General features: G+C 55.8%; 3 protein-coding genes across 4 annotated transcripts; 2 read left to right on the top strand and 1 right to left on the bottom strand.

Annotated features, from left to right (window-relative positions):
* Window positions 1-322: 322 nt before the first annotated feature.
* LOC102098993 (cytochrome c oxidase subunit 5A, mitochondrial) lies at window positions 323-6,532 on the top strand. Its single transcript, XM_065077056.1, has 5 exons — window positions 323-593; window positions 3,379-3,495; window positions 4,237-4,358; window positions 5,550-5,670; window positions 6,370-6,532. The coding sequence occupies exons 1-4, from the start codon at window positions 338-340 to the stop codon at window positions 5,661-5,663; spliced, it is 609 nt and encodes a 202-aa protein (XP_064933128.1). The 5' UTR covers window positions 323-337; the 3' UTR covers window positions 5,664-5,670; window positions 6,370-6,532.
* Window positions 6,533-7,070: 538 nt separating this feature from the next.
* Window positions 7,071-13,033, top strand: FAM219B (family with sequence similarity 219 member B). Of its 2 annotated transcripts, none has more exons than XM_065077058.1 (6): window positions 7,071-7,171; window positions 10,086-10,188; window positions 10,434-10,524; window positions 10,941-11,018; window positions 11,298-11,346; window positions 11,860-13,033. In XM_065077058.1, the coding sequence occupies exons 1-6, from the start codon at window positions 7,118-7,120 to the stop codon at window positions 12,016-12,018; spliced, it is 534 nt and encodes a 177-aa protein (XP_064933130.1). In that variant the 5' UTR covers window positions 7,071-7,117; the 3' UTR covers window positions 12,019-13,033. The 2 variants fall into 2 exon arrangements, with proteins under 2 accessions (XP_064933130.1, XP_064933129.1); XM_065077057.1 differs by having other exon boundaries at window positions 7,072-7,171; window positions 11,863-12,245.
* A 173-nt stretch (window positions 13,034-13,206) lies between these two features.
* On the bottom strand, window positions 13,207-16,426 carry MPI (mannose phosphate isomerase). Its single transcript, XM_065077054.1, has 8 exons — window positions 16,322-16,426; window positions 15,886-16,013; window positions 15,438-15,638; window positions 15,214-15,355; window positions 14,865-15,047; window positions 14,585-14,758; window positions 14,231-14,439; window positions 13,207-13,977 (listed from the first exon to the last, which is right to left on the bottom strand). The coding sequence occupies exons 1-8, from the start codon at window positions 16,335-16,337 to the stop codon at window positions 13,759-13,761; spliced, it is 1,272 nt and encodes a 423-aa protein (XP_064933126.1). The 5' UTR covers window positions 16,338-16,426; the 3' UTR covers window positions 13,207-13,758.
* Between the last annotated feature and the right edge of the window lie 135 nt (window positions 16,427-16,561).

Raw genomic sequence — 16,561 nt, 5'->3', positions numbered from 1 at the left:
CGGGAAGGGACTGTGTTTTACAGTAAGGATTCGTAGTCCGACGTCTCTGGGTCGTTCCCCCTGCCGGGGTTAGGTGCCAGGCACTCAGTTGTGTAACAACAACGGTTCTTGGTTAAGCGTCCCTCACACCGCTCAGGACACGTGTGACAGGGCAGGTGCATGGGGCAGGGCAGGCGGGCAGAGGGAAGGCCCCGCCTCGCCTCCCTGCGGGCCCGATCCACGAGGGGACACGGGTGGGAGCCCACACTATGGCCACAGTGAACGGCGCCCCGGACGCCCCCACAGCGGCCGCCATGGCCGCTAACGCCTCCCCCGCCCGCCCCGAGCCCGCCACAAAATGGCGGCCGGCACCGCCCCGCGGCTGCCGCACCAGGCCCCGCCCCCTGCGGCCTTCCCGCCCTCACGCCGTGTGTCCCCGCGGCGCCGCCGTAGCCGCTGCCGCCTCCCGCCGTCCGTGCCCGCAGCGCGCGGTCCGGTGCCCGGTGCCGCCGCCGGTGCCGCTCCCGCCGCCATGCAGGCTGCCGCCGCGCTCCTCCGCCGCTGCGCCCTCTCCGGCCTCCGCGCCGCCGTCCGCCGCCCCGCCGGCCCCGCAGGTGAGCGGCCGCCCCGCGCCCCTTCCCGCCCGCCGCCACCCCGCCCTGGTGCGGCTGGGAGCCGAGGGGCCCGGGCCCGGCGGGTGCTCGGCGGCGGGGCCCGGCCGGTGGCGCCGTGTCCTTGTAATGACCCGGCGGCGTCACTCGAGGGCAGGCCGCGCCTGCGGCCTAGCGCGCCTCGCCTCCGCCGGGCCCGGCCGCTGCTGCCCCCGCCGCCCCGGGCCCCCCGCGGTGTCCCCGGCCCTGCTGCATCCCGGGGGGACGGATTGCACCCTGGGGGGTGGAGCGGGGGCCGGCGGCGCCCTCCCCGGGCCTCCCGCGAAGGTGACATTGACGGAGGTCGCCGGTGACCTCCACAACCGGCACCGGGGACACCGGAGGCAGCGGGCCTCCCCCGGGCCTGCGCTCGCTTTCCCTCTTAGCACCCCGGTTAATAAGAAAAGGAAGAAAAAAAAAAGCCATGGACAGTGCAGCACATGCTGGCCAGAGCTCAGACACCGGGACGGCGGGGCAGCCGGTGCCTGTGCGGCTCAATTAGTAGCTAATTAACAGCAGCGATCACGTTTAAAAGGCTCCGAGACCTGTATTTGCCTCTCCTGCGGCATATGTAAATTAAACCGCTGCCATAGAGAGCGCATTGCTGCATTTGCTTCATAAATGCAAGCTAATAAGTGGTGGTCGGTCTGTTTGCATGCCGGGTTTCCTTGGATACTTCTTAAAAACGTATTTTATTATTTTTTTAAAATCTATTACAATTCCGTGCTCGCTGTTCCTTTGTCCCCCCGTGGCTCCTGGCCCTCGCTCCCCTTCGCTCAGGGCCGGGCTTTGCGTTCCCCTTCTCCAAGGTCTTGTCTTACAAAGCCCGGTTTAACACATCTGACCCCGTTCGCCTCTGCCGCTGCCCTTGGGGACGGTGTTTCGGCAAACCGAATGCACTGGGTTCATCTGGCCAGCCCACGCTCTGCTCTTCTCCCTGCAGCTTTATTTTTTACAATATATAACACCCCTGGGCTTGTCGTTGCCAGTCTGGCCTTTTCCAGTAAATGGATGCACCTCTTGATAGGTGTTTTTCTTCTGTGGTCATTAACAGGGAAGATTTAACACGTGTTTGTGTAGTATTAGATGATTATAGGCTCCTCGGGCTCTCGAAGCTTGTTAAGTTGTGTTGGAAACGCGCCTCTGCAAGCGTCCGTGGCGTTTGCCCGTTCCCTGGGTTGGGAGTCTCCGCACGGGTGGTTTGACTGTCACGCACGTCGAGCATGTGGCCGTGACCTTGCTGGACCCCGCTGAAACGTGAGGCGCCGGCGGCTTCTGCTTCGCTGGGGTGGCTCACGGGCCGGAATAGAAATGTCAATATTAGCAGGGAAAAGGGGGTAAAGAAATGCAGCAGCGATTCAAAAACGCCTCCTGGAAATCCAGAGTTCAAATTCTTGTGTCCTTTTTATTTATTGTTCTTGAGGATCCTTCTACTCTAACCAAGTCATTCCTTTGTTTAAGGCTAAAGGGAATGGTTTTGTTTTGGCCTCAGTGGAAAGAGACGTTAGTTTTTTTGACTTAAAGGTGGCGTGGCAGGGTTTTTAGCAGTGTCCTCTCGCTCCCCGCACGGGCACAGGCCATTTACAGGAGTGCTCTGGCTCGGAGCTCAGCCGGGCATGGGATTTATTGGAGAAAGCAGCGTCAAGGGTCTGGTTTGGAGCTGAAGAGGGAATGGGGAGTCTCCCTACACAACAGCAGAGGAGCATCAGCATTCTGGCTTGGCTTGCTGTTTATTTTTCTCTTACCTGATTATGTAGATCAAACAGGGAAGAAATTAGTTTATAATCACATCAGCCTTATTTGCCTGTTGGAGTACAATCCACTTTAGTGCCTTATTAATTATCAAATATTAATGCGATTATGACCCTTAAATCCAGGAGTTTTGGCTTGATTAGATACAGAGACAGCAGTAATTTTATTTTCTCCTTCAACTCTTCAACAGCTTGTCGTAGCTCTTGTCCATTGTGCTCTTGAGAGACTTGGGCACGGGTCATTTTGCATGGATTCCTAAAAACACTTTGCAACGAGCGTTCATCAGCTCCAGCTTCGTGAGAGAATCGAAGACCTGCAGCTCTTTGCTATTGAGTCATCCCATCAGAGTCTGTTGGTTGGGAAATCTGCTTTGCCTGGATTACGAGATCAGTTAGGGAGCAGTTTCAGGAGTAGGAAGTTAGTCCAGGGTAAACCAGTGGATTCATCTGAAGTGGATAACAGTATAACTAAAGGGCACAGGGGTTTATTTCTGGAAGGAATGGCTCTGCAAGACTGATTCATGTAGCTAAACTCACGCACGGACACGTCCTGTGGTTTTGCGAAGGGTCGAATGCGGGGAACAGAACAGTCGTGGTACTTCGAAGTGTCTGATGAAGTACATCTACATTAGGTTTGTCGGGCTTGCTTGGCTCTGGACAGAGCGAAAATTCCCGTGTCTTACAGAAACAGGGATCCCAGAAAACCTCTCTGAAGGACCAGTTATATGGAATGTTTTTCTCTTGCCTTTCCCTCTCTCATTAAATAATCCTGCCCTTACCAGAGGGTCTGAGAACACTTTGAAAGTCTGATATAGAACAGAAAATAACACTTTGTCACAAAAGAAGCAACTGGTATTTAATAAGGTATGTTCATCCCATGCTTATCCAGGCTGTAGTGAGTTAAATATAAATTTTGTGGCTTTTGGTGTCTTGGTCAGGAGTAAAGTGCAGTTATTTTCTGTTTTTTCCAAAGCCTCTTCCTTTCTTTTTGCATTCAGCTGTACTGCCTGCCCGCTGCTACTCTCATGGGTCACAAGAATCAGATGAGGAATTTGATGCTCGCTGGGTGACGTATTTCAACAAGCCAGATATCGACGCCTGGGAGCTCAGGAAAGGTATGTTGAATGACAAGGGAAGAGTAACCTGGAGTAAATATAACTGCTTTGTAAGAGGTTTGTGTACAGAAATAACAACTTATTTTTACTTGGCTGTTGGAGAGCAGAAATAGTGAAAACGGGGAGTTTGGTGTAGGAGAGCAATCCTGTAAATACCCAGACTGGGAGGAACCGTGCACACAGAAGGAGGGAGGGGGGATTACAAGGCAGAAGGGGTCCAGGCTTTGTAAATTTTAGTGCCCCAGAATACGTATTTTAACACCTGAGCGCGAGGGAGAGAAACCTTTGCTCTGAGGAAAGTGTATGTGAGCTCAATTGTTGCGTAGTGAATAACTGCACACATTTTTCTTTGGACTTCAGTTTAATGGCTTGACCATAACTCATTGTGGACTGTCTGTCTGGTTGTCTTCAGTTGTTATTTGCTGTGGACTTGCCAGCTCCTATTAAACTACCCCAATTAGGGTTTATAAACGTGTTTGCATAACAGCCAGAGGGGTCATTCCAGCATCACCCGGATGACTTATGTGTTGGGCTCTTCCCTTGGAAAGGAGAGGAAGGGAAGAGACGGCAGCTTGAATTCTAATTTCATTACACCTGTAGGAATGAAGTCATTTGGATTTCTTAATGATTCCATAACCAGTGTGCTGTGGTGCAGACACTTTGAAAGCGTGGATGAAACTGCCCTTTGGCAGCACAGTGAGCTGATGCCAAGTTCCTCTTGGCGTTTCCTTCTTTTCGTAGGCATAAATACGCTGGTGGGTTATGACCTGGTTCCGGAACCAAAAATCATCGATGCAGCTCTGAGGGCGTGCAGACGGTTAAACGACTTTGCCAGCGCTGTCCGCATCTTAGAAGTTGTAAAGGTGAGTGGGACGGCAGCCCAGAGCAGAACTGCTGCGTTTGCGTTGCTGAGAGACCGGCAGTGCAAGAGGTTTCTGTTCCTTGACTTACCTTAGCGGTGCAGAGGGAAACCCGCTGTTTCCTGCCGCCAGAATCAATAGCTTTGCTGTGAGCACGTGCTTAGTGGCTTGAAATAATTGGTTTGAGGTCAAAGTACTTACCAGCGCAGCTTCACAGGTGTTACGTTCGTACTTTCATATTTTACTTTCCTGATGTTTACTCTGAGGGGGATGTCTCATTTTTCTTCCTTGTTATTTTTAAATATGCGTTACTAGGAATATCTCAAGCAAAGTAAGCTCACTGGCTTCTTACAGCTGGCTGGGAGTAGTAACTCGGGAAGCTGCATAGACTTGAAAACCAACATTAAACCAGCACCTTGAAACCCCAGGTCCAGCCTTCACTTATCAGGGAGTTAAAATGGATGGAGATTTCAGTCCTAGAAGCAGCAGTTATGCTCCTCAACCTGTTTCTTTGCCACAGCAGAGGGGGACTGGCACGGAGGTCTTTGCTGACTATTAAATCCAATTGCTTCAAACTCTGCTCCACAATCAGTTGCTTCTCAGTTTGCTATTTCTGCACTCTTCTGTAGAGCTGAAACTCTTTCAGTGGTTTTAGAGATGTAAGACCAAGGGAAGGTTCTTCATGTTTTCCTTATCTCTTTATCTTTTCTTTCCTGTCTGTTTGTCCCCTCAGCTAGGGGACAATCCAGTTTCTCAGAACGTGAGGACAAATGTGTGCTTTTCCTGGAGCTCCACCTTAATATAACTTAAGGGATGATGTTTTTCCCCTGATTTCCAGCAAGTTTAATTTTCTCCCAGGTCTGCCCAAAAGCTGATTTTATAGGGTTTTTTTTTTCCCCTTTTACTGATCAAATGTCATTTGCATTCCATTTATAAACATGTGAGCGGTTTTTGGGGTGGTTTGCAAAGCTTCCCTCGTTCAAGGAGCTTGGCTTGGCCTTTAGTTTTGTGTGGTGTGACACACACATCGTGGGTCACATCGGTTAAGTGTGGGGAAAGGTGCCAAGTGTTAAGAATAATCTGCAAATCCCGCGAAGGGCAGTTCAGACCCTTTTGCGAACAGGCACCCAGCTGACGTGCGGTGAACCTTGACAACAGCTGGCTGTTGAATTAACACTCTTCCTTTTCACCTAGGACAAGGCAGGACCTCACAAGGAAATCTACCCTTACGTTATCCAGGAACTTAGACCAACCTTGAGTGAACTGGGCATCTCCACTCCAGAGGAACTGGGGCTGGACAAAGCATAAACTATCGGTAAGGGATGCAGGCACCACCCAGCGCTGTTGCTCAGGAAGAAATAGGGTGGTTGACAACCACACCAAACCTCGCAGAAATGTCTTTTTCTGTAATTAAACGCTAATTTGGAGGGCCCTTTGCTTCCAGAATAAATAGATCAGCTGTAGCCCAGCCAGAGCTTAACTGCGCAGAATACTGAAGAGCTTCCGTAGATAATTTCAGAAGCCTCGAAAGCCACGTTTTATTGTCTTTTTAGAGCTGAACTTCTGAGTACTTCCTAAACTTGGAAAAAGCAATAAAAAAGGCATTTACATAATAAATACCAGGCTCTTGCATGAACTGCAGCACATGAAGGCGTTGTTACCAGCTTCTCTGGTTAATGAGGATCTGTCATGAAGTATAAGTGAGACCTAATGTGCTATAATCCCAGACTAAAATGAAGCCCTAAATAAAAGTCCTCATGGAAGTCAAGTTATGTACCGTCTCTTAACTTAGTTCTTTCTGGAGATGGCCGCTGTCATATTCCAGCCTTTCTCTTTTTTTAGTATTATGCTTAGAATAGAGCTGTCAGGTGTCAGACTGCAAATTTGGAAGCTGCGCAGGGTTAAATTGGGCTTTGAGTGTAAAAGCAATGAAAACAACGCACTGGAGACTTGATGGAAACTTTGTGGGGGTAATGGGCTGTTTTAATGGCTTTTCTGTTGTTTTCTGTTCCAGGTGCATTACTCGAGCATTTTCCTGATGCTACCTGATTGTACACAGTCGCCTGGAGACACAAATGTTAAAATATTACCTTATTTGAGAGAACTTCTTCCTTTATTGAGTCACAATGTACGTGATGTGGCGTTGGACCTAATAAAGGAAAAACCGGTTTGACTGATGTGGTTGCAGTGGCTTGTGTGATTATTTTTTGTGTGCTTTTGTGGGGCAGTGGTGACCTTCTCGCATGCACAGATTTGAGGAGGAGGAGAACAAGGACTCACAAAACTCTCCCTGCCCTGGGAGGAGGAATTTCCCTGTGATGAAGTCGGGGCTTAATGAAGCTGCTGAGGTGGCTCCTGTCTGCAAGGGCTGCGCTTGCCATGGTGCCTGTGCAGGCTGTGAGTCTGTTCTGGGACAGATGTTGCTTCAACGAGCCTGTTTGCCACCTCGTTCTGGTGCAAGCAGGGATTTTTTGGCAAAAAAGGGGAAATCCCTTTATTGAAATTTAGAAGGAAATTAAAACAGAAAGCAAACATAACCAAGAGGAGTTGGGGCAGGGAAGGGGCTCCGCGTTGCGCAGGGGGCTCACAGAAGGGGCGAGGCGGGACGTCCCGCTGTCCCCGCGTCCCCGTCCGCTCCCGGGGCCCGCGCTCCGCATGCGCGGCGGAGGGGCGCGCCACTTCCCCGTCTCCCATTGGCTGGGGCTCCGCCGCTGCGCGCTGCCATTGGCGGGCGGCCATGGCGGGGCGGGGCAGCGGCGGCCATGGCGACGGGCGGCGGAGCCGGGAGCGCTCAGGGCGGGCGGCGGGGAGCGGGGGTACGTGTGGGGTGCGGGGCTGGGCTGTGTGCATGGGGGTGGCGTGGGGCAGCACGGGATGTGTGCATGGGGGATGGTATGGGGCAGTATAGGGTATGTGCATAGGCGGTGTAGGGCTGGGTACGTGTCTGGGGCAGTATAGGGTATGTACATAGGGGCTACAGGGCCGGGTATGTGTGTGGGGCTGTATGACGTATGTACATAGGGGGTATAGAGCTGGGTATGTCTGTGGGGCTGTATGGGATATGTACATGGGCAGTATAACTCTGGGTATGTGTGTTGGACAGTATGTACATGGGCGATATGTAGCCAGGGCGTATGCACAGAGGAGCAGTATGGGGCAGAGCACGAGCAGGAGTGCAGGGGCTCTATAGGGAGGTACAGCACACACAGGGGTGCAGGGGCTCTATAGGGAGGTACAGCACACACAGGGGTGCAGGGGCTGTATAGGGTGGTACAGCACACACGGGTGCAGGGGCTCTATAGGGAGGTACAGCACACACAGGGGTGCAGGGGCTGTATAGGGTGGTACAGCACACAGGGGTGCAGGGGCTCTATAGGGAGGTACAGCACACACAGGGGTGCAGGGGCTGTATAGGGAGGTACAGCACACGGGTGCAGAGGCTGTATAGGGAGGTACAGCACACAGGGGTGCAGGGGCTCTATAGGGAGGTACAGCACACGGGTGCAGAGGCTGTATAGGGAGGTACAGCACACAGGGGTGCAGGGGCTGTATAGGGTGGTACAGCACACAGGGGTGCAGGGGCTGTATAGGGAGGTACAGCACACAGGGGTGCAGGGGCTGTATAGGGTGGTACAGCACACGGGTGCAGGGGCTGTATAGGGTGGTACAGCACACAGGGGTGCAGGGGCTGTATAGGGAGGTACAGCACACAGGGGTGCAGGGGCTGTATAGGGAGGTACAGCACACGGGTGCAGGGGCTGTATAGGGAGGTACAGCACACAGGGGTGCAGGGGCTGTATAGGGAGGTACAGCACACAGGGGTGCAGGGGCTGTATAGGGAGGTACAGCACACAGGGGTGCAGGGGCTGTATAGGGTGGTACAGCACACACAGGGGTGCAGGGGCTGTATAGGGTGGTACAGCACACGGGTGCAGGGGCTGTATAGGGAGGTACAGCACACAGAGGGGTGCAGAGGCTGTATAGGGAGGTACAGCACACACAGGGGTGCAGGGGCTCTATAGGGAGGTACAGCACACAGGGGTGCAGAGGCTGTATAGGGTGGTACAGCACACAGGGGTGCAGGGGCTGTATAGGGTGGTACAGCACACAGGGGTGCAGGAGCTCTATAGGGAGGTACAGCACACGGGTGCAGGGGCTGTATAGGGTGGTACAGCACAGGGGTGCAGGGGCTGTATAGGGTGGTACAGCACACACGGGTGCAGGGGCTGTATAGGGTGGTACAGCACACGGGTGCAGGGGCTGTATAGGGAGGTACAGCACACAGGGGTGCAGGGGCTGTATAGGGTGGTACAGCACACGGGTGCAGGGGCTGTATAGGGTGGTACAGCACACAGAGGGGTGCAGAGGCTGTATAGGGAGGTACAGCACACAGGGGTGCAGGGGCTCTATAGGGAGGTACAGCACACAGGGGTGCAGAGGCTGTATAGGGTGGTACAGCACACAGGGGTGCAGGGGCTGTATAGGGTGGTACAGCACACAGGGGTGCAGGGGCTGTATAGGGAGGTACAGCACACAGGGGTGCAGGGGCTGTATAGGGAGGTACAGCACACAGGGGTGCAGGGGCTGTATAGGGTGGTACAGCACACAGGGGTGCAGGGGCTGTATAGGGTGGTACAGCACACAGGGGTGCAGGGGCTGTATAGGGAGGTACAGCACACACAGGGGTGCAGGGGCTGTATAGGGTGGTACAGCACACGGGTGCAGGGGCTGTATAGGGAGGTACAGCACACAGGGGTGCAGGGGCTGTATAGGGTGGTACAGCACACGGGTGCAGGGGCTGTATAGGGAGGTACAGCACACAGGGGTGCAGGGGCTGTATAGGGAGGTACAGCACACAGGGGTGCAGGGGCTGTATAGGGAGGTACAGCACACAGGGGTGCAGGGACACGGGCAGAAGTTCGCTGCCCGCCCGGTTAATCCCGCTGGCTCGGGCAGCCCCCGCTCCCCATGCAGTTATTCCCGTCTGTAAGGCTCTGCCCTGCTAATTCTGGTTTAAGACACTGATGCTAATCCTGGCTGTGCTCTGATCACCACCCCAGGTCCTCTGCCTTGTTTCTTCATTATCTGCTTCCTTTAATTCCCTGTCCCTCCTGCACCAACTCTCTGCTCATTTTCTGACCCTTCCTCTATTTTATTTATTAGTTACTGTGTTTGTAGAACTGTTTTTTCTGCCCATTCCCATTCAGCAGTTCCAGGTCTCCTTGAAGATAAATACTTTACAGACAGGGGAGGCTTTTCCATAAAGCCCTGACTCTCAGACCCAATTATGTGACACTGCTTTCATTTTAATGATGTGGTTTCATCATTGCAATGGGGAGAAGCTTGAAAGGCTTAAAACCCGTGGAGAAATTAAAATAAAGTATCCTTATGTTCTGTTTTATGAACCTGCTAGTTAAACCTCCCCTGTTGCATCATCTCCCAAGTGTTATTGGAGTTAGGCTTGCAAGGAAACTGCCGGTCGCCATGTGCGCTTTTAATTTAGCTTCACCATTCCCAAATAATCCCTTCAGCTGCTATTAGATCTGCTTATTCCTTTTCCTCTCCCTCCTCCGGCTGGGGAGGAGGTTTCCCCCCGAGCCGGTGTGGTGGCACATTTCCCCACTGATACTGAGTCCCGAGAACAACCAGATGCTCTGCGATGACTCCGCTTGACTTCATCCCCATAGAGAGATGCTACCAAATTTGCTTCTTTCCCTCTTTTTTTTCTAGCTGATTCGGGCTGAAAGCAAAAGGCCAAACAAGCCGATGGATGCGGTGGAGAAAAGGGGGCCGTACATCATGAGCAAGCCTCCCTCCCTTCACGCCAAGCTCCGTAAGTGACGTTTGGTGTTGTCCCAGGGGCTCTGATGGGGTTCGGGGAGACATCTGCACCCCCCCGCCCAAGGCAGGAGTGACCGAAAGAAAACAAACCACATTTAAAAACCGGCAGGCTCTGCGTATGGAAAGCACTGCAATGCCCCCGTGCTTTCCCAAGGACCTACCTGCAATGCCCCCCCTCCCAAAAGGAAAAAGCAACCCTTGGGTGTTTGTAGCTCTGTCCGTGTGCTTGTTTTGCAGAGCGGCAGCGCGAGCTGGCGAAGGCAGCGCTGCGGAGACAGGGGCTGCTGGGGGGACCCGCGCCGCACCAGCCGAAGCCGGCGCCAAAGAGGTCTGATCCCGTTTCTTCTTCTCCCAAAATGTTGTTTGTTTTGTTTTCCACATTCTGGGGGAACTCGGGGGATTGAAAAGTGAGTTTGGGACCTTAGTCTGCTGGCTCTGTTCCGGCCAGCAAGCATCTGATATGGAATCAAATAATAAGAGAAAGCCCTTCCCCTGCAAAAGTTATGAGTTGTTCTACCAGGGGTCACACTGCTGTTTCTTGGTTTTGCTGTTAAGGATTTAATCAGGTAGCCTAGAGCATGGATGGAGTTTATTCTCAGGCCGTGGTGGCCCTGGACAACGGCTGGGTGGATAGGGACATTTGGGACAGGGATTTCTGCCCTGGCTCCTCAGTCCGTCAGCTTTGTGTCTGCGTTTTCACACCAAAAATGTCTGTTGTGAGCTCGCTCTTCTGTTTTCCTGCAGGTCAGTGAAGTTTAACAAGGGCTACACGGCGCTCAGCCAGGCGGTGGATGAGAACCTGGTCTCCCTCGACTCGGACAGGTGGGGAGCGGGCGAGTATCCCAGGATTTTGGGTGGGGGCGTGTTGCAGGCTCACAGCGGGCTCTTCGTGGGGATTGATTTTCCTTGTAGAGCATCCCCGATTGCACTGGGCACCTCTCAGCAGCGAAACACTCCTCTTGTCCCAAATTGTGCCCAATTTAACAAATCCCTTGGGGTTACGCTGCCGGCTCCCCTTTTCCCCCCTTAGATTCCCTTGTCTGCATCCCAAGCAAAGACTCGGCTTCCCGGCTGGCTCTGACCGTTTCCTTCTTCTCTCAGTGACGGGGAGCTGGGATCCAGATGTTCCTCAGGCTACTCCTCGGCCGAGGCAAGTCCAGGGGTTTCATCCTGACAGCGCGGTCCCCGTTACATCAGGGTCCATATAGGGGCTGAAATGAAGCATCACCCTATGGGGTGTGTATGTGCATGTCCATCCCGCAGAGCTCTGCTTTGCGAACTGTTGCCCAATGTAGACAGGCATTTAAGCCATGCATAAATCTCCCTTTTGTAAGCCCCAGCTGGCTGTCACTGCTTTACCTTTTGCATCTAAAGCATCATTTCCCCCCACACCCTGCAGTGGAGCTCTGTCCTGCCAAGGGGTCGCAGCCTGCAGGGTGTTTTGGGGTGCATGGGGTGTGTTGGGGTGCTGCAGCCCAGGAAAAGTGCTTTGGTCTTTTGCTTTAGACTTCTCTGGTCGGGTTGTGCTGCTTCTCCCTGTGCAAAGGCACTGGAGGGAGGATGTGATGCCCTTCTTGCTCACAGCCCTACCCTCTGCAAGACCTACATTTTAACTGAACTGGGACTAATTGTAACCAACTCCACCTCCTTTGTTCCCCCCCAGCAGGTGAACCAGGACCTGAGCCGGCAGCTGCTGCAGGACGGGTACCACCTCGATGAGGTCCCCGACGATGAAGATCTGGATCTCATCCCCCCGAAACCCGTCACCTCCTCTTCTTGCCCCTGTTGTTTCGGAGAAAATCTCTCCTGCGTGATCCAGTAGACGCCGCTCAGCTAGGGCCGTGCAAGAACAGGTCACAAGCCAGCACTTTCTTTGTCCCGTGGGGTGGCTGTTGGTGTCCGTGTCCCATGCTGGGATGGGGACACAAGGACTGAATGATGCTGCAATGTCACTCGTGGTGAGCAGCACCAACCGAACAACCCCAGAGGACTTTTCCTTACACTCAGCAATATCAGGGAGAGGTGGGACGGTGATATTTAGGTGGCCTGGATGGGACTGGCTGGGGTGGGAGGGAGGAGAAGCAGAGCCCGGGCACCTCTATGGGGTATAAAGGGAAGGAATTGGGAGGTGCAGCAGCAAATGCTCTGGGGTTTGCCTGACCTCCTCTTTTCCTCATTTAACCAGCCACCTCGAGGATCAGCCCTCCCTGTGAAGGGGTGGTGGATGGTGGGGTCGTATCCCGTGGTGTGGGACAGGGCTGCGAAGCCCTGAGACCCCTTTTCTATTTATTTTAGCTTTAGTTGCCCCTCTTCCCCGGTTGGCTGAGGCCAAGCCAGCGAGGTTGGGGTGGGCTGGCAGAGAGCTGCTTCGTTTACCAGTCTCATGCTGCTTGCGATTAATTGCAGCCGGGTTTCCTTCTCCCAAAGCCTGGGCTCATCTGAACCAAAGATTGCAGCTCTGGTGAAGATGGGGGCAACCCAAGGGGCTGGGAGCTCCGCGCTTTCTGCCTCTCGAGGGACCTGTTAAGTCTGAGGGCTCTGGGTTTGGAGCTAATGGCTTGTTCCAGTTCTCCCCAAAGCTTCAGGCGAGGGGCAGCACAGACCCCTGTGCCCGCTGCACACGGGTCTCGGTGCAGATTCGGGGTGGCCGGGGAGTCTTCCTGCTGTGAACCTTCAAAGCTGCCTTAAGTCATGGTCCTGCTCTACTACATAGAGGACAATCAGCTTCTTATACAGAAACCTTATTTAAATATTTCATGTCTAGACATCTGAACTGTTTTGGTTATTTTTTGTATTTTCTGTGTTGAAGGGAGCACTCAATAAACTGGATCTCATTACTCGGATTGTGTATTGGTGCCGTGGCAGGGGGCTGAGCCCCACTAAGGAGAGCTCCCTCCCCACCCTGGCACGTTTTTGGAACAATCTGGTTTCCCTCATCCCATTTTATCCTGAGATGCCACAGCTCCAGTCCCTGAGCCCTGCAAGCATCACAGCCTCTCCTCACACCACATTTCCCTGCGCTGAAGACAAGGTCACCACTTTATTCACGGCACCGGAGGCTCTCCAGGTCCATCACCCCACCACGCAGCCCACTTTTACAGCCGGGGAAGGGGTGATATGGCTCAGAAAGAGCCTACCAGGCACCCGGGAGCAGCAGAAAACTTCAGCGTCACATTCGCAGGAGGGAGCAGCAGCTCCTGGAAGCCAGAGGTGCTCCAGACCCAGGGTGCAGACCTTGGGCCTCCCTGCTGCTTCTTGGCAAGAAGGAAGTGGGTTAAAAAATAATAAAAGGAGTCGCCATGTGGCATTAGCAGCACCCAGAGGGGATGATGCTGCAGGGACCTGGCTACCGAGCTGCGAGGGGAGATGCTTTTCCTCTGCCCGCTCTGCTCTGTGCCACATCCAAGGAGTCGATTTGTGGAATTGCTCTCTACACATCAGGTGGGGGCTGTTTGGGGGGATTTAATAGATGGAGGGGAAACTTCCAAGTGAGATGGCTTTACCCCGGCCAGTTTCTATCTACTCAAACGTGGAGCGCTGGGGGAAGCGTCCCGGGTCCCGCTCAGAGGAGACAGCAGGCTCGGAAGAGCAGCATCCCGTCGGGCGAGGAGAGCTGGAGGGAGATGCTCTCGTTGGCAGAGATGAAGAGCACGGAGCCGCGCTGTAGGGTCATTTCGGATGCTGCGGCCGTGGAGGTGCCCACGGCTGTCCCTTGGATCACCAGCAAGATGCTGGCGGAGTCCACGGCGGAGACGAGGTACAGCTTAATTGAGGCGGGGATCTGCAATGGAAAGGGTGACCACGGTGTGAGTGAACCCCTGAGCTGTAGGCAGGGGACAGGGGAAGGAGAGGATCCTGCAGTGCTGCTCAGGGGTGCCACCAGCATCCCCAAGCATCCCTCCATCCTCCCTGGAGCACGAGATACACATGTGAGCAAACCCAAGCAAGAAAAGCCCCCCAAAACCCAAGATGTTCTGCTGCAAGATGGGGAAAAAGCTGACATCCCCCGCTCTGTGTCCCCTGTCGCCACTCACCTCTATCCTCATGATGGCAAAGTCTGGCACGGGGGGGTCGTAGAGGTAGACGCTGGGGTCGAGCGGGCTCTGCGCAGCCGGGAAGATCTTGGAGCTGCTGGGCGCCGGCGTGTAGTTGAGCATCTCGCACAAGGTGAGGACGTCGATGAATTTGGGGGTGAGCCCGGCACGCACCGTGTTATCTGAGCACGCCATGCACTCCACGCAGTCTGCGGGGACCAGGCAGCGCTGTCAGCACCCCCCAGCCCTTTCTCCCATCCTGGGGGGGGTCTAATCTTGTGCAGGAGACCGTGGCCACCGTGGGGGACAGTCCCTGTGGGGTCCTGGGTGAGGACAGCCCACCGTGACGCTCACCTCCGTGCAGGTAGGCGTGGGGCTCGTTGGCCCCCAGGAACATGGCCTCCCCCGGCTCCAGCCGCACCAGGTTGAGGAAATAAATGGTGAAGCAGCCGATGTCCCCTGGGTACTGCGAGTGCAGCCGCAGCAGCAGGTCCCCATTGCTCCCTGACGTGTCCTTCCCTTCTGCTGCTGCATGGGCAGAGCAGGTGCAAAGCTGGGGGGTGCCCCATCCCCTCCCCTTAACGCAGCCCCCCCAAAACTGCACTGGGGGGCTGCGGCGGGGGGGAGGACCCACCTTCCTGGGAGATCCTCTTCACCAGCATGTTCAGCTGGTCGACGAAGAACTTCTTCTCGCTCTTCATCAGGCGGGTGAAGCAGACGCGGAGGGCGGCCGAGACGCCGCGGGGGTCGTCGCTCCCGCTGCGCTCCAGCTGCTCCGCCGCCACCTCCCCGATCAGCGCCCGCAGCTCGGGGACGGCTGCCCGGGGGGTCAGCACGAGTCACCCCCCGTGGCTGCCACCACCCGGGAGCCCGGCACCCCCAGCCCGAGGCACCAAAGCCACCGTCCCTACCCCAAACACACCACAGGGAGGGAAGGTGGCACTGGGGTCCCACCTCGTGACCGCCCCCCTCGCCGTCCTTACTTTGAAGGAAGGAGACGATCTCCTCCACCGGCCGAAAGCCGCACAAGCCCTCGAAGGGGGTGAGCGCAATGGCCATTTCAGGCTTGTGGTTTGCGTCGGGGTAGTGCTCGGGGAACTGGGCATGCAGCTTCGCCGCCAGCTCCTGGAGAGGGGGTAGAGAAGCTGGGTCACCTCCCCAGGGACAAGGGGTCCAGCCAGGGCTGCCCCCCCGGGGGTCCCCCTACCTTGTTGGGGTGCGCCTGGATGGAGAGGGCGGTGTTGACAGACAGCACCTTGAAGAGGAAGGGCAGGCGGCCCTGGAAGGTGTCCTTCACCTTGGCTCCCAGGCAGGCGGGGTTGTCGGCAATCCACTGGCCCAGCGTCTTTTGGGGGATGCGGTTATCCCGGATGAGGGCATCGCCCCGGGGGTGCGCGCCCATCCACAGCTGTGGGAGACAGACAGACAGACGGACCTGTGAGCTGACAGCCAACTTTTCTCCAGGCTGTTTTGCCGTGAATGTGGCCAAGGGATGTCCCTGGGGGGCTGAGTCACGCCGGGCTCCTCTCCTGCTCCCAGGGCTACAGGGGACAGGCAGGGGACCTGCATCCCTCCCAGCCCCGGAATGGTGAGAACCATGTGGGTTGGGACGGACACGCGGCCAGGCCAGACACACGGCCAGGACGGACACTCACCTCTGCGTAGGGCAGGTCGGGCTGGATCTGGACCAGGGGGTCGCCGCTGGCCAGCAGCTGGGCCACCTCGCTGGCCAGCCCCAGCTTGCCCCAGGAGTAGCTCTGCACGGCACAGGACAGCGGGAACACTGCGGGGAACCCAGCGTTACGGGGCACTAACAACCCTCTGCCCCCCAACCCTCCCGGGCAGCCCCGAGGCCCCCAGTGTGGGGTGCGAGGTGGTCCGGGCAACACGGGCTTTGTATTTTGGGGTGCGGGGAGTGTTTAAATCATCATATGGGGGTCTCCAGGCTGCGAGCGGGCGGCGCGGCGCCTCTGCCCGTGGCCGCGGGGGTGACCCGCCCGCCCGAGTGTCCCCACCGCCCGGGGCGCCCCGCCATAGGGACAGTCCCGCGTCCCCCGGGGGTGTCCCCGCCGCCCTCCGGGCCGCGCTCACCGCGGATCTCCGCCATGGCACGGCTCGGCAGGGCAGGCCGGGAGCCGTAGTCCCGCGGCGGCGGCACCGCCTCCCCGGGCCGGGCAGGGCGGGGCAGCGCCGTACGCGCACCCTATGGCGGTCGTGGGGGGGGCGCACTCTATAGCGTCCGGAGCACCGGCGCTGCCCGCCCGCTCGGACCTCTGCGTGGGTTGTGGGGTGGCTATAGGGGTCGCGATAGAGGGTATTCCATAGGGTTGT

The sequence above is a fragment of the Columba livia genome, chromosome 11, assembly GCF_036013475.1.
Source record: "Columba livia isolate bColLiv1 breed racing homer chromosome 11, bColLiv1.pat.W.v2, whole genome shotgun sequence".
In the NCBI taxonomy this organism is placed as follows: Eukaryota; Metazoa; Chordata; class Aves; order Columbiformes; family Columbidae; genus Columba; species Columba livia.
The sequence above is the reverse complement of the archived record's forward strand: the minus strand, read 5'-3'. Positions and strand labels throughout refer to the sequence as shown.

Excerpts from the sequence above, each read along its gene's own strand:
- FAM219B (XM_065077058.1), top strand. The coding sequence starts at position 7,118 with ATGGCGACGGGCGGCGGAGCCGGGAGCGCTCAGGGCGGGCGGCGGGGA. Across the intron at positions 11,019-11,297 it reads GTCTCCCTCGACTCGGACAG|TGACGGGGAGCTGGGATCCA; the intron begins GTGGGGAGCGGG and ends TTCTTCTCTCAG. Across the intron at positions 11,347-11,859 it reads CAGGCTACTCCTCGGCCGAG|CAGGTGAACCAGGACCTGAG; the intron begins GCAAGTCCAGGG and ends GTTCCCCCCCAG.
- LOC102098993 (XM_065077056.1), top strand. The coding sequence starts at position 338 with ATGGCGGCCGGCACCGCCCCGCGGCTGCCGCACCAGGCCCCGCCCCCT. Across the intron at positions 594-3,378 it reads CCGCCCCGCCGGCCCCGCAG|CTGTACTGCCTGCCCGCTGC; the intron begins GTGAGCGGCCGC and ends TTTTGCATTCAG. Across the intron at positions 3,496-4,236 it reads CGCCTGGGAGCTCAGGAAAG|GCATAAATACGCTGGTGGGT; the intron begins GTATGTTGAATG and ends TTCTTTTCGTAG.
- MPI (XM_065077054.1), bottom strand. Across the intron at positions 15,356-15,437 it reads TCCAGGCGCACCCCAACAAG|GAGCTGGCGGCGAAGCTGCA; the intron begins GTAGGGGGACCC and ends CCCCCTCTCCAG. Across the intron at positions 15,048-15,213 it reads GATCGTCTCCTTCCTTCAAA|CCGTCCCCGAGCTGCGGGCG; the intron begins GTAAGGACGGCG and ends CCCCCCGGGCAG.